The sequence below is a fragment of the Palaemon carinicauda genome, unplaced genomic scaffold, assembly GCF_036898095.1.
Source record: "Palaemon carinicauda isolate YSFRI2023 unplaced genomic scaffold, ASM3689809v2 scaffold316, whole genome shotgun sequence".
In the NCBI taxonomy this organism is placed as follows: domain Eukaryota; kingdom Metazoa; phylum Arthropoda; class Malacostraca; order Decapoda; family Palaemonidae; genus Palaemon; species Palaemon carinicauda.
Window position 1 is genome coordinate 127,893 of NW_027170830.1, and position 16,422 is coordinate 144,314.

At 47.9% G+C, this 16,422-nt stretch overlaps 1 protein-coding gene across 2 annotated transcripts in view; it reads left to right on the forward strand.

Annotated features, from left to right (window-relative positions):
• Positions 1 to 16,422, forward strand: part of LOC137636507 (telomere zinc finger-associated protein-like) — a 51,813-nt gene that overhangs the window by 11,509 nt on the left and 23,882 nt on the right. For both annotated transcript variants that reach the window (XM_068368929.1, XM_068368928.1), the window contains exons 3-4: positions 2,012 to 2,203; positions 14,259 to 14,921. In XM_068368929.1, the coding sequence (XP_068225030.1) occupies positions 2,012 to 2,203; positions 14,259 to 14,921 (855 nt within the window). The remainder of the gene's footprint in view (positions 1 to 2,011; positions 2,204 to 14,258; positions 14,922 to 16,422) is intronic.

Consider the following 16,422-nt stretch of genomic DNA (forward strand, 5'->3'; position numbering starts at 1 on the left):
AACGTCGTTTGGCAACTCCTGGTTGGAACTTAGACGTGGTCATAAGGTTCCTCATGTCAGACAGGTTTGAGCCATTACATTCAGCCTCCCTGAAGGATCTCACCCTCAAGACACTTTTCTTAGTGTACTTGGCTTCGGCTAAAAGGGTCAGTGAACTGCATGCCTTCAGTAAGAACATTGGTTTTTTCTACAGAAAAAACCACTTGTTCACTTCAACTTGGTTTCCTGGCCAAAAATGAACTGCCTTCTCGTCCTTGGCCTAAATCTTTTGATATTCCTTGCTTATCAGAGATCGTAGGCAACGAACTGGAAAGAGTATTATGTCCTGTTAGAGCTCTTAAGTTCTATTTAGCTCGTACTAAGTCATTACAGTACGAGGTAAATCTGAGGCATTATGGTGCTCAGTTAAGAAACCATCATTGCCTATGTCAAAGAATGCTTTGTCATATTTTATCAGATTTTTTAATACGAGAAGCTCATTCTCACTTGAATGAGAAAGACCGATGTTTGCTTAAGGTTAGGACGCACGAAGTTAGAGCTATACCAATCTCCGTGGCCTTCAAGCAAAATAAATCTCTGCAAAGTATTATGGACGCGACTTTTTGGAGAAGCAAGTCAGTGTTCGCGTCATTTTACTTGAAAGATGTCCAGACTCTTTACGAGGACTGCTACACACTGGGTCCATTCGTTGCAGCGAGTGCAGTAGTGGGTGAGGGTTCTACCACTACACTTCCCTAATTCCAATATCCTTTTAATCTGTCTCTTGAAATGTTTTTAATATTGTTTTATGGGATGTTCGGAAGGCTAAGAAGCCTTTCGCATCCTGGTTGATTTGGCGGGTGGTCAAAGTCATTTCTTGAGAGCGCCCAGATTAGGGGTTTGATGAGGTCCTGTTGTATGGGTTGCAGCCCTTGATACTTCAGCTCCTGGGAGTCTTTCAGCATCCTAAGAGGATCGCTGGGCTCCGTGAGGAAGACAGACTTACAAGGCAGAGTAATCGTCTAAGTCAACTTCCTTACCAGGTACCTATATATTTTGGTTTTGTTATATTGATAACTCAAAAAAACTCTTAGCTTATACGCTGTAAACTTAATTAACTCTGGTCTCTACCCACAGCCTTGGGTGTGAATCAGCTATTATATATTCACCGGCTAAGTTAAATATTTAAAAATGATATTTTAATTATAAAATAAATTTTTGAATATACTTACCCGGTGAATATATAAATTAAAGACCCTCCCTTCCTCCCCAATAGAGACGCAGCGGGACGAGAAGAATTGAAGGGTTTGTTTACATGCAAGAGTGGTATCTGGCCGACAGTTGGCGCTGGTGGGCACACCCGCAACCTTCATAGCGATCGCTCGCGAGTTTTTTGAGTGTGTTTTCTGTCGAGCCGCAGAGTTGCAGCTATTATATATTCACCGGGTAAGTATATTCAAAAATTTATTTTATAATTAAAATATCATGTTACTCTTTTCCGGGGGATTAATATTTTCATCAATGTGGAGTTGCACAATTTTGTTTTACTTTATTTAAACTTACTTTGATTATAGATTTACTTATGAGAAAGAGTTATAGTAAATTGAGAGTTTATATGTAAACTGTACTGTAATGGTCAGATAAATTTGAGAAAAGTTAACCCTTTTACCCCCTAGGTAAGGTTAAATTTCTAGCACATTTTGCTATATATTTTTTTTAAATTGCTCTAACAGCCTTAATTTTTGTCATAGAGAGGTCAGGATGGTCTCATTCTTTTGGAAAATGCCTGAAGTTTCTCACAAAGTTATCAAAAACATGTAAAGAACAGTGTTTTGTAAGAACGTACTGGTACGTCCTTTGGGGGCGAAAGGGTTAATTACTTGCACGAAACAATAAGGTCAGGAAAACTTTGAGTAATCTCGTAAGTTTTTATGGACGATACTACTTATCAACATTTAGGGATGGTTCATCTTTATGAAAATGAGTTAACGTATTCGCTAGCAAATGTTTTATCATTTTTATTTCTTTCCAGCAAATTTACACCGACGTCACGATCTCGTGCGGGGATCAGTTCTACCCAGCGCATCGGCTGGTTCTGTCGTCATGTAGCAGCTTTTTCGCCAAGACGCTGAAGATGACCGACTGCAAAAATCCAGTTCTGTTGCTGTATGGCATAGATCAGTTCATATTGGAGTATTTGCTTATGTTCATGTATGACGGACAGGTATGGAAAGGATACTGTTAGGATTTATTAATTTATTTGTCCCCATTGATAAGGGATTGATTGATTAATTGATTAATTTAAAGTTTTCAGGCATCCTGACATCTAAGGTCATTGACACCGGTAACATTTAATTTATGTATACAAAATTAAAAAATAAAAGTGTTCAATTAAAATCATAAAAGTTGAATGTCATAAAAGTTAAATAGTTGTCAGAAGACCTGCTTCTGAAATAAATCTAAAAATGCCACTTGCATAGTAGGACACATCATTTCCAAGAATCTTGGCAAGGATGAACCTGCCACCCTCACCTCGAGCCTCAAACAGATATCTATTCCTTAAGTTGGGACTGGCACATATTGAAAAGCAGCCTTTGGTGGGATGTTATTACGGCAATGTATACTATTCAAAGCCAGGCGGTCATTCATATATATTCTCTTTATCTCATCATTGACACTAGCTAATCTTTCCTGCTGCCTTTTCAATGCCCTCTGTGTTTCCCTTCAGGCATGTGCTTACTGTTAGAAAGGTGTAGAATTCAACAGTACTATTCTCGGGTATCAAATGTCAGAAAAAAAGGAAAAAATTGTAAATGGTAGCTATAGTAACAAGAATTTGGTCTAAAAAACTTTTAGGATGGTCATGGAAATGAGATTACATACAGTACAAAATATTTGTTCCTACGCAGATACAAACCAAGTCATTTAATTTGGGTTACCTTTGGTGAAGCCAGTGACGGCCAGTAGAAGAGTTATCGAGGGTATGGCTTCATCCTCCCTCGTACCATATAGGTTGGTATGATGTTGCTGGTGGTTGATAACTCGCTCGCCTCCTGACTGCTGAAGCGATTAGCATGCATGTTTCTAGCTTTGTTTAATCTTTCTTTTTTCTGCTACAGAATGATTAAAACAATGGTGTGTAAATCATACTAGTCCTAGTATTTAGGGACCCTTTTGGGGCTTTCATAAACCTTTTTGATATGGATCATCTTATGTTCTGTCCTACATGTCGAGGACATTGATGCTAATCGGAGACCACGTGTTGTGCTGTGTGTAGGGAGTGGTCATCTTCCCAATAGGAAATTTCCTGGCCAATGAAAAAAGGCCAAATGCGTTCGCTCTCCATTGATTGCTTCAACTTTGAAAGAGTTAAAGGTTAGAATTCCTCTTTCTAGCTCAGATCTCTCCCTGTCTGATCCTTCGGTCTCGAGTCTTAACCAGGGCACGGTAAAGAAGGATGGTGACCAAGTATTTGTCAACGATTTTGACACCAGTTCCTCCTGCCCTCCAACGTGAGGCCGAGGATTCTACCTTCGTTGCTGATCCTTTAGCTTCAGTCTTCACTACAGACATCGAGATTTCTCCGGCTTACATTCCTCATCCAGCTTCTGGGACAATAGGTTCTCCAATCTTGAAAGGCCCACTCCTCATAGGATCCTTGTGTTGGTGAATAACATGTCTCTCAACTCGGGAGCATGTATGCTTGCTAGCTCCTTCCTGAGCATGCCGGCTCTTCAGAATGTGTGCTTTCTCCCCATTTGCATCTCATGAGAGTAGAAGAATATGTCGGGAAGAACCCATTTTCCTTCTTGGGGGAAGACATATACTTAGGTATTCTGGTGAGTGCTTGAGAACAATATACCTCCGTGCGTGCAGGTTTTGGACTTGTATCATCATCTATGGATGAACGTGGGCACACGGACTGTTATATTGTATCCCTTTCGGAGCTCTATCCTAGAGTCTGCTTGGGGTTAGCAGAGCGTCCACAGTCCTACAAGCTCTCGCCTTGTCCGCTTTCCTATGTGTCTTTGGAGACATGTTCGCCATTCTACAATCCTATCTCATGCGGCCCAGTAGTTGAGTTTTAGATGAACGTGACACTTCCAGTGTGCACCCCCAGCTATTCACCCAGTGGGTCGACATTCAGCAAGCACTTCATCCTTATCACAAAGGACTCCATCTGATCCACCATGTCTTGAAGAAAATCAGAATGTCACAAGACCTCAGAGTAACCTTAGTGGCGCCAAGTTGGCCTGAATTAGAGTGCTACCTGGACCTTCTAGATCTGCTCGTAGAGGTCCCAAGAGACTTCCAAAGTGTCCTACCTTTCTCTGACAACAACACATGAAAAGGCTTCACACAGCAGTGGCATGCTGGTCTCCTCACGGTTGGAGGTTATCATTGAATTTCCGCTAGGAGGAGGCTTTTGTTTGCAAGAGACACTCATGAGGGCAAATAAATATTTGGGAGAATTGGCAACAATGGCTTTCTCCAAGAACCATTCAGTAGGTCAGATATTTATAGATGGGTTCTGAAAAAGGCAGATGACCCTGTCTCTATGGCTGGAGGTTATCCAGAATCTCCTCCTAAAGAAGGGCTTTTTGAGACTGACTGCGGGGCAACTTTCAGGATATCTGCAAGCCTTTTGCAGTGATCTACCAGGAAAACTGGTTCCTTTTCTCCGATTGGTTTGTCAACGCATTATTGCTCCACTTAAGGCCGCTGATAGCAGTTTTTACTTTACTTACTGAGGAGAAACTCCTCAGTCATAGACTTGAGCCAAATCTTTAAACTGGTGGGAATTGACTTCTAATTGTGGGAACTCTTGATCTTGACAGAGTTTTGAGCTGTCATTGGAAAATCAAAACCCTGACTTGGAGTGTGATGCAAGTTTTATGGTCCCTAAAATCATGACAGGAACCTCTCTGTAAGGCCTCAGACATGGACCTCATGCTTTAAATGGTCTTAGTTCTTGCCTTAGCATCTTCAAAGAGGGTGAGTAAGCTTCATGGTCTTTCATATCTTGTATCACACGGAAAGGGGTGGAGAGAATGGTCATTCTCATTTGTACCTGCTTTTGTAACAAAGACCCAGATTCCAGCTGTGAATGATCTTTGGTTTGACTCCTCCATTTCCTCAATCAAGGAAGTAACTGATGATGTTGGATAGTATGTACCATAAGAGCTGTTTCTCTTCTTAAAGCGGACTAGTCTTTGTCACTCTGTATCTCCCAACTTGTTTGTGGGTGGGCAAGGTCATATGAAAAGGAGAGTAACAAAAACACTATCTTTTTGGCTATGTGAGACAATCATGAATAAATCATCAGGAGAAGCATTTACCCGGGGCCCTTTCAAAGCACAAGATATACATTGTATAGCGGTAACATTGGCTTTCCGCATGAACCATTCAGTAGCTCAGGTACTGAGGACAGGGTCTGAAAAAAGACAACCTATACTGTTTACTACTTTAAGGATTACACCCTAGATACCTTTTCTACTGGACCTGTGGTAGATTCTCAGCAGTTTGTGTGGAGGACCAACTCCTGCAGGATGTCTAGTAATGTGTCACATAATTTACGACGCATTTTGTATGAAAGTTGTATGTCTGACCTTCTTTCCTCTCTTCCTCGTCTCCCTCCCTTGGGAGCGACAATACTGATCGTTTATGTGCAGGTAAGGTCACCTTTGTGGGTAGTGTTTTGAACACTTGTAATCAGCGTATCCTTTAATCATACATAGCTATGGCTGTTCTTCACGACTAAATCTTCTTATCGGACCGTGATTCATCTGCACAGCCATGTCCTTTGCACCTTTATCAGGTCAAGACAAAGACATTCCAGGTTGTGGGCCTACAAGACGCCGTTTTCTCTTCAGGGCACTTCCTCCTACCTAAGGAAAACTCCTCAATTCAATGACTCGGTTTGTATCTACGTAGAAACAGACTGCAGTTTTAAAAGTAATTTGCATTTTTCCTGGCCATACAATTATGAGGCTTTTAATGTTAAATTCTGCCGCATCCACCCCACAAGTCTTGACTAAAATTAGTGAGAGTTATCAGCCAAGAGCAACATCATCCCAACCTATACGGTATGAGGGATGGTGATGCCGCCAGACCCTTGATAATTCTCCAACTGGCTTTGCCAGAAGTATTCCAATCAAATGACGCAGGTTTGTATAGCTAGGAAAAATAAAAACTATTTTGTTCCGTAACCGAAATACAAACCACGCTATTTACATTGGGTTTACCTATTAGCGTAGCTGAAATGACGAGCCAATAGTTTTTAACAAGGGTTAATTACCCCCGCGCTAGTTAGCGGGGGGTAGGGGAAGGGTAGCTTGCTACCCCTCCCCCCCCCACACACCGGTGACTTGCTTCACTTCACTTTTGGCTCGGCGGTGAACAGACGTGTCTGTCCATCGTCCTCGTTGACAGCCTTTAATCTTTTTTCTGCTTTTTCTCTACAGCTTTTGTGTGTGTGTTTGAAGTTGACTACCTTTGTATTTGCTATGCGTACGTGCCCTGGTATTGCCGGCCGCCCTTGTGGAACCTTTATGTCGGCCACGGATACAGATCCTCACACCCTATGCCTGCAGTGTCGGGGGCGACGATGTGACCAGGAAAACGTGTGTAGGGAGTGGTCTGCCTCCCAGTTGGAGAGGTTTGGCCGCCGGCGTAAGAAGTCCAAGAGAGACCATTCTCCTTCTGGGGTTGCCTTGAAGGAGGAAGGTTTGCCTTGAAGGAGGAAGGTTCTCGGGACTCTTCTTCTGTCGCCCAAACCTCCTCTGAAGCTCCCCTTCGTCCGGCTCCTAAGGAGAGTCGGCCGAGTGGTGGCGCAGGCCCTAGTTCTGTTTCCCGACCTTGGGGGAGAGGAGAGGGCGTCGCCTCCCATAGCGGGGCGGTTCCCCCTCCTCCTCCGGGGGAGGTTATTGATAATTCATTGTCTAATGATGATCTTTTACAGATTTGGGCTTCCCTGGGGCTTAAGGGCTTGCCCTCCAGGGTTGCCCTGATTGACCTTGTCTCGTTGGGGGCCGCCGTTAAGCAGTCGCCGGTGGTAGCAGAGGTAGACCCTCTGTCTATCGTCGACGTCGTGGTGGCAGAGGCCTCCGACGGGGCGGGGCAATCCTCTGCAGGTGCAGTTGAGGATGTTGGTGCTGACGGCTCTCCTCCCCCTTCCGTACATCCTTCGAAGGGGGAAGTGAGTCCTACGGGCTCTTCTGCTGTCCAGCTTCCCTCTAAGGGGAGTGCCTTGACTGAGACTCCCCTTCGGAGGACTGATGGTCCTGATGATCTTCCCCGTGGCCGCCTTCGCCGTAAGGCTCACCGTCCGCTGCGTCGCAAGGGCCTCCCTTCCACTTATAAGGGTGTTAAGAGTTGCCTTTTTGGATCTAATTCCTCCGAAGAGGACTCTCCTCGTCGTATTCAGCCAACAGCTCAAGCTCCTTTGGACCTCTCTGGGGACCGGTCTCCTTCTCCTGCTAGAACTTCACCTTCTGGGGACCTCGTCACCCGACGGGTAACGGTCCCTTCGGGGCAAAGGGATTCTTCCCTTTCACGTGCAGCGTTAGCGCACAGGCGCTCTCCTGCTCGTCAGCACACTCCTGCTCGTCAATGCTCTCCTGCTCATCAGCGCTCTCCTGCTCGTCAGCGCTCACCTGTTCGCCGGCGCTCTCCTGATGTTCGCCCTCCTTCTCGCCAGCGCTCTCCTGAGGACATCCTCCATCCTGTGGTTCTTGAAGAGCGCTCAGCGCGCCAGCGTTCCCCTGCTCGCCCTTCTGCAGTGTTATCGCACAGGCGCTCTCCTGCTCGTCAGCGCTTTTCTGATCGTCAGCGCTCTTCTGAGGATCATCGCCCTCTTGCTCGCCATCACTCCCCTGTGGTCTCTGAACATCCTGCAGTCCCTGTTGGGCACCCTGCGTGCCATCAGTCTCCTGAGCTCTCTCGCGATCCTCATCTTGTTTCTACTCAACATCGTCCGCGTTCTCCAGCGCGTGTTTCTAAAGCACATGTTCGCCCACGCGCCTATGCTCTTCCTGTTCCTGTTCGTGAACGCGCCGCGCCACCTGTTCCTTCACAGGATTTCACGCGTCGCCCTCTTGCTCGCCAGCGAGCACCTACTCGCCAGCGTTCACAGACGATCCTACTATCGCCTGCTCGTCAGCGTTCTTCTACGCGTCAACGATCACCTGATCATCGGCGATCTCCGGACTGCCCGCATGACTTACAGCCTGCGCGCACGTGCTCTCCAACGCGTCGTCGGCCAGAGATTCTGGAAGGACATGGTTTGCCCTCGCGCGATCATTCACCTGCGCGTCCTGCGCGCTATCGCTCGCCAACGCGTCACCATGCGACAACGCGCCATCGCTCACCTGCGCGCCAGCGTTCGCCAGCTCACCACCGATCGCCTGCTCGCAGTCGCTCTCCCTCGCGCTACAGGTCTCCTGACCTACGTCGCCAGCGATCTTCGGAGCGTTCTTACTCGCCCACGCGGCAACGCGTTCGTTCGCCGGCTCGGCCACGCGCTCGTTCGCCTGTACGCCCTCGCGTTCGCGGCGAATTTTGCAGCCAGTGATAGCAGCAGGGACGCGTGTTCCCAGACAGCGCTCTGGATCGCCTCCATCTAAACGCAGGACTGTTGTGCAGGACAGAGAAGACACTGCAGAGAGGTTAGTGCGTCTTTCTTCCCCCCCTTCTTTTCAGGCAGGTCCAGTGGTGTCCACTCCGAAGGATTGCCCGATCCCTTTCCCTCCAGCGAGGATTTCGGACTCTGTGTCCGTGGAGCATCAGACTTGGTTTGGTCCTCTGATGCGGGCGTTAGTGAGGGTAATGAAACCAGCACTCGCCGATCAGGGCAACAAACCAACGGCTGCCTCTCCTACGCTGAAGAGAAAGAGAGGAGTGGACTTCGTGGTGACTTCCCCCAGGGCAAAGTTGGTTCCCAAGAGGTCTGTCGCGAAGGCCCCTTCTCCTGCTCGAGCGTTTTCTCCTTCTCCCGTGGACGAGGCTTTTCCTTCCTCGGGTGAGTCCAGTGAAGCGGTAGTCTTTCCCTCGGCACCAAGGGGGGAGCCTTCTCTTCATGGAGGAGGGTCGTCTCGTGCGGAAGGGGCTCTTCGAACCTCTTTGTTGGGATCCTGTATCTCTCCCAGGAGGGAATCCAAGGACTCCAAGACCATCCCGAAATCTTCTTCGAGGATTCACCAGGAACCAGCAGCTCCCCGGGGGAACGTCCACGCTTCACCCCAGGAAGAGATTCCGGGGACAGGAGATTTAGCTGCCAGCCCGCAATGAGGAGATCAGCAGGAATCCGAACATGCCTTCTGGCAGGTCCTGAGCCTGATGAGGCAACTCAACGGGCTTATGGACCCCGTGATCGCCCCCCGTGAAGGCAAGTACACTATCTTGGACGAAGTGTTCGACATTCGTAAGGCCCCTAAGTCCAGTGCGGCTCTGCCCTGGTCTCGGGGTCTGAAGAGTGCCAGAGCCAGGGCCAACGCCCAGCTCGCGATTCTTGCCTCCTCCAGTCGTTCCTCTGCCGGGAACAAGCTCATCCCTCCTCCTCGTCTTCAGCAGAGGAGGTATTTTGAGATCTTGGGCGAGTCCAGTCTCGCTCTTCCGCTCCATCACTCCGTGGAGGAGCTGGCAAAGGGAGTTCCCCTTGAGAAGCTCTCTGCCCGGCAGGTGTCATTCTCGGCGGCAGAGATCCTGAGCCATGAAAAGGTTGCGAAGTGTGCCATGCAGGCCACTTCGTGGCTGGATTTTTGGCTAGGAACTCTGGGCATCCTATTGCGCTCCGAGGAGTTGTCTAAGGAGACCAATAGGAAGGCCCTGGAGACCTTCTTACGCTCGGGCACCCGCTCCATCGAGTTTTTGGCGCACCAGGTAACCACCCTGTGGGCCAACTCGGTGTTGAAGCGGCGCAATGCGGTGACCGAGAGATTCCATCCGAAGGTCCCCGCCGTGGATGTGCGTAGGCTCAGACATGCTTCCCTCCTTGGGGAGAACCTGTTTGAGCCACAGGACATGGAGCGAACGGCTGAGAGGTGGAGTAAATCCAGCACGGACTCCCTCCTCCATAGGGCCCTTACAGCTCGGCCCTATAAGCCTCCAGCTCCGCCGCAACAGCAGCAGCAGCCTCGTAAGGCTCCGAAGCGGGCACCGGCAGTTAAGAAAGTGGTGTCTAAGCCCCAGCCAAGGTCAAGAGGGGCGGCAAGTCCTCCAGGGGAGGCAAGACTCCTAGGGGTAGCGGCCGCGGCCGCAAGCCCTAGGGGTGGCAGTCCCCCTGCGTGTCCACCTGTGGGGGGATGCCTTCTGCGTTGCGTCCGCAGGTGGCAGCAACACGGGGCCGATGCTTGGACGGTCTCAGTGATCGGCCAAGGCTATCGCGTCCCGTTCACAACATCTCAACCTCCCCTGACAGCGAATCCAGTGTCGTTGAGCTCCTATGCCACGGGGTCGGCAAAGGGGCTGGCCCTTCGGGCCGAAGTCGAGACCATGTTAGAGAAGGGTGCTCTCCAGGAGGTCGTCGACGGCTCCCCAGGCTTCTTCAGTCGACTCTTTCTTGTAAAGAAGGCGTCTGGAGGCTGGAGACCTGTCATCAACCTCTCTGCTCTGAACGGGTTTGTCAACCAAACCCGGTTCAGCATGGAGACAGCAGACACGGTCAGACTTCCGGTGAGACCACAAGACTTTATGTGCACACTGGATCTAAAGGACGCGTACTTCCAGATCCCAATCCATCCGTCTTCCAGGAAGTACCTGAGATTCTGCCTAGACGACAAGATCTACCAGTTCAAGGTGCTGTGTTTCGGTCTCTCCACAGCTCCTCAGGTGTTCACCAGAGTGTTCACCCTGATTTCATCTTGGGCGCACAGGAACGGCATTCGTCTCCTTCGTTATCTGGACGATTGGCTGATCCTAGCAGACTCGGAGTCGACCCTTCTTCGGCACCGGGACAGGCTTCTGGATCTTTGCCAGGATCTGGGGATCGTGGTGAACCTCGAGAAGTCCTCTCTGCAGCCGTCCCAACGACTGGTTTATCTAGGCATGCTAATAGACACCAATCTCCACAAAGCCTTTCCATCAGACGACCGGATAGCAAGGCTGAGGAGGGTGGCGGAACCCTTCCTCAGGCGAGAAGAACTCCCCGCCCAGTCGTGGTTGCATCTCTTAGGTCACCTATCCTCCTTGGCCCGTCTGGTTCCAAACAGCCGCCTCAGGATGAGATCCCTTCAATGGCGGCTCAAGTCCCGGTGGAATCAAGGATCTGATTCCCCGGACATTCTGATCCCGATGGGGTCTTTGGAACAGACGGACTTGCGGTGGTGGCTGGTCGACGAGAACCTGCGGAAGGGAGTGAGTCTTCTCGTCCTCCCCCTGGAATTGACTCTGTTTTCGGAAACGTCAAAAGAAGGGTGGGGGGGCGCACGTTCTGAACCAGAGGGCCTTAGGCCTTTGGTCAGAATCAGAAAAGTGCCTACACATCAACCTGCTAGAATTGAAGGCCGTCTTTCTGGCTCTTCAGCAGTTCCAACAGTCCCTGGCAGGTCACTCCGTGGTGGTGATGAGCGACAACTTCACGTTAGTGGCTTATATCAACAAGCAGGGAGGCACTTTTTCGCAGCAGCCATCCCATCTTGCAGTAGAGATTCTGAAGTGGACCGAAATCCACTCGATAACACTATCAGCTCGCTTCATTCCCGGCAAGAGGAATGTGCTCGCCGACAGTCTGAGCAGGGCCTCGCAGATAGTGAGTACCGAGTGGTCTTTGGATCCTCAGATAGCCAACAAAGTCCTGACTTTGTGGGGTTCCCCGACTGGACGTGTTCGCGACAGCGTTGAACTTCAAGCTGCCCCTGTACTGCTCCCCGGACCCCAAGGCACTCTGGCAAGATGCTTTCCAGCAACGGTGGGACAACATCGACGTGTACGCCTTCCCACCGTTCTGTCTGATGAGAAGGGTGCTCAACAGGACCAGACTATCGGTCAACTGTTCGATGACTCTGGTAGCTCCGCGATGGCATCACGCGGAATGGTTCCCGGACCTTCTGCAGCTCCTGACGGAGCTCCCGAGGGAACTTCCTCCACGACACGAGCTTCTCAGACAACCCCACTCCGGTGTCCCTCACAAGGCCGTGGCCTCGCTTCGGCTTCACGCCTGGAGACTATCCAGCGTCTCCTCGTGGAGAGAGGCTTTTCGCAACAGGTTGCGGAGAGAATGTCTCAGCACCTGCGAAGGTCCTCTGAGGTAGTCTACCAAGCAAAGTGGAGAGTCTTTTGTGGTTGGTGTCGTGGGAGGGGTATCTCTCCACTCGATGCCACTATTCCAGCAATAGCGGACTTCCTCGTTTATCTGCGGGAAGAAATGCGCCTTTCTGTCTCGGCAGTGAAAGGCTATCGCTCAGCCTTAAGCTTGGCCTTCAGGCTGAAGGGCGTGGATATTTCTTCCTCGCTAGAACTCTCTTTACTCATACGTAGCTATGAGCTTACCTGCCCCCAGTCGGAAGTGAGACCTCCTCCTTGGAACGTGGTTCGAGTCCTCAGGGCTCTTAAGAGGCCTCCCTTCGAACCATTACGCCAGGCCTCCGATCGCCACCTGTCTTGGAAGACTGCTTTCCTACTCGCTTTGGCTTCGGCTAAGCAGGTTAGTGAACTTCATGGTCTCTCGTACGACATCGCCCATTCAAGGGGATGGGGGGAGGTAACGTTCAGGTTCGTCCCTGAGTTTGTAGCCAAGACTCAGAATCCTGGAGTGCCGGATCCTCGGTTCGACTCTTTCAGGATCGCGAGTCTCCGTTCTGTAACAAGCGACCCAGGCCAGCTGCTACTATGTCCAGTGAGGTGTCTGAGGCACTACTTGAAGAGAACGGCTGCAGTCCGTCCTCAAGTGCGAGCTTTGTTTGTGAGCACAGGCAGGACTAAGAGGAGGGTCACCAGGAACACCATCTCAGCTTGGATTCGAAGGGTTATCCACCATGCCTTGAATCCAGACCCTCCTCCGTCACGTCGCCCTAGGGCACACGATGTCAGGGGTGTTGCTACATCCTTGGCCTTCAAGAGAAATTTCTCTGTGACGTAGGTAGGCTACTTCAAGCTGGGGTCTGGAAGCGTCAGACGACCTTCACAGCCCACTACCTGCAAGACGTGACCCACAGGAGCCTCGATACGTTTTCTATCGGCCCTGTGGTGGCTGCACAACAGCTGGTCTAACCTCAGGCTCCTTTTTGGACAAGTAGCAGTAGGTTGAGGGCGTTGTTACCCGGTCTTAGTCTGCGTGAATGAAAGAGTATGTCTGACCCTTACTTCTTTCTTCATTCTCCCCTCTCTTGGGGAAGCAGCATCCTGGTCCTCGCATAGCTGACCTCGACCTCTGCAGGTAACCCATGCTTCTTTGTGCTCCTAGTATTAAGCTTAATACTGTTGCGTCCCCCATACCTTGACGAGGTGGTATTGGGAACGTCCTATCCTAGATTCCTATCTAAAGGCCTCAAGGTCAACTTCATAGGACGAGTCACACTTTCCTCCACACACTGCTTATGTAGGCCTCTCGTTCCTAGCGATGCTAGGAACTTGTGAGGTGCAGGGGCTCCTTTTCTCAAGTGCTGCTCACTGAGGGATTGAGCCCCCGGGCAAAGCCGAAGTCAGTAAGGCTGGGGACTTTCCACTCTTCCTAAGGGGTAAGTCACCCAATGTAAATAGCGTGGTTTGTATTTCGGTTACGTAACAAATGACAAATTCGAAGATAATTTGTATTTTTCCTAACCATACAAACCTTAGCTATTTACACATATGTGCCCGCCATCCCTGACCCCCAAGTCAAGTCCTACCTCTAAGTGAAGTGAAGCAAGTCACCGGTGTGTGTGGGGGGGGGGGGGGGGGAGGGGTAGCAAGCTACCCTTCCCCTACCCCCCGCTAACTAGCGCGGGGGTAATACACCCTCGTTAAAAACTATTGGCTCGTCATTTCAGCAACGCTAAAAGGTAAACCCAATGTAAATAGCTAAGGTTTGTATGGTTAGGAAAAATACAAATTATCTTCGAATTTGTCATTTTAAAATGATTTTAGTAATATTTACTATGTAAAATTTATCAGGGGTTCAAGACAAAACTAAAATTAAACCAAATTTTTTTTTTACTGAATTCATCCAATATTTGAGCAAATGACTGTGTTGCTAGTCCTTAGATTAATGTAAATGTATGACTCCCTGTACCGTAAAGTAGATAACCAGCTCATGCCGGAAGTAAAAGTGTGATTATAATTTTTAAAAATATTCCACCTTTCAGGTTACCGTCACGAAACACGACCTCCCGAATTTCATTCGAGCTGCTCAATGGCTTGGCTTAAAAGGTTTGGAGACGGTTCCCAATAACCAAGATAAGCTTAACGGAAGGCATCATCAGCCAGAACTCCCAGACGGCGAAAGCGAATCCACGACGTACTTTCAGACGTGGAAGAAACTCTTATCTCCGCTCGCCTCTTCGATGGGACAGACTTCCTCGTTGGATGAATTGACCACCGTCTTGCGTCAACTGGTTGGAAGGATCGAGAGCGAGAGAACCATCGAGAATCTGGTCGTGTCGAACGTCACGTCCTTGAGCGTGCGCGAAGAGAACGAGCCGAGGTTCTTGGGCGCGGGTAGCAACGCGGAAAATGATTATCCATCCGAAGCCATGATCAAGTGTGAACAACCGGATATATCTATGGGGGAAGATGAGAACCATATGTTAAGCAGTACCTACAGATCTCTGGACATGGGCAACAGCAACTTGGACTGCTACGATAGTTCGGACAGCGACAACGATTTTGAAGGGTGGGAAAACAGCCCTGGAAATTACCGAAATAAGTTGAAGGATTTGCAACTCCACATAAATCAGAATGGAATTCATGACTATGATGTGATGCAACCAGCGTCTTCCCCTGAACTCTCTCCGTGTAATACTTCAAAGGTACTGTATCCATTATCTTTTTATGTTCTTTCTCTTAAGGTTAAATTGTACTTAAAGAACTAGGCAGTTTTCTTTTGTTAATTTTTTGTTGATGATTTTTTATTTTATCTGCATAGACTGGTTTTATTTTATAATTATTATACTAATAAGTTAACAGGTTAAATGTAACTCCTCTAAAGGCCGGTTTGTTAAGTTATTTTATGTTGATGATCTTTTATTTTACTCTCTACATGGACTGAATTTATATTATAATTTTTATGGTGATGACTGAAGAGATGTTAAAAGTAACTCCACTAAAAGCAGGTTTGCTATTCCATTTCTTTTAGCAATGCAGATTTGCACCGACTCGCAGCGGTGCCCTTTTAGCTCTGAAAAGTTTCCTGATCACTGATTGGTTGGACGAGATAATTCTAACCAATCAGCGATCAGGAAACTTTTCCGAGCTAAAAGGGCACCGTTGCGAGTCTGTGCAAATCTGCATCGCTTAAAGAAATGGACTATAGTTACTTTTTGTTTCTGATCTTTTATTTTCTTGCTACATGGACTGATTTTATTTTATAGTTATTATGCTGATGACTGATGTAGGTTAAAAGTAACAACACTAAGTAATGTAGTGTGTGTTCATACAATATACAAATCCTTGAAGGATACAGTTTATTATTATTATTACTTGCTAAGCTACAACCCTAGTTGGAAAAGCAGGATGCTATAAGCCCAGAGGCCCCAACAGGGAAAATAGCTCAGTAAGGAAAGGAAAAAAGGAAAATAAAATATTTCAGGAAGAGTAACAACATTAAAAAACTTCAGTAGCTACAGGATGGGCAGTGGTAGACTTCACCTCGCCACCTCGTATTTCTGAGCCTGACTTGTTCTGTTAGTATTTAAGTATGTACTGTATTTTTATTTTCAAATATACTTGGCCAGGTACACAGGTACTTGAAATGTTAACTTTGCATAATCTAGACAGGTTTGGCAGTCACTGTCTGAAGTTAATCCTTATGATTGATTTATTTACCACAATCTTGCTTTCCTGAAGCATCACTACTAATCTAATTTTTCAATCCTGCAGATTTCAGCATTTTTACCAGACTTAGATGCTAATAGTGATGTAGACCCAAATGGTTTTCTTCTTTTTTCTTTTAAGAGTACAATAGATGTTCTTACTTCATGGTTGTCAAATGTTTGCAGGTTAGCTAGAAGACATTCTAATTTGTACTTGGTGGAGAATTGGCGATGTTACTCCGTCAGGTAAATTCTCTGCTAGCTCTAGTTCTACCAATTAATGTCCTATTTTGTAAGATGTTGGCAGAACATCTGAAGTTTCCTCTGTTCCTTAGTTTCCAATGTGTCATAGGAAAAGCCTCTGCTTGTGCTACTTTTCTTACAATTCCAGTGTTGTACAGAAATCTCCAGTTTTTGATCATGAAATAGCAGCAATGGCTTGATGAAAATTTTAGTAAACAGAGGAATCATAACAAAACTGAGTGTAATTTGTTTATGG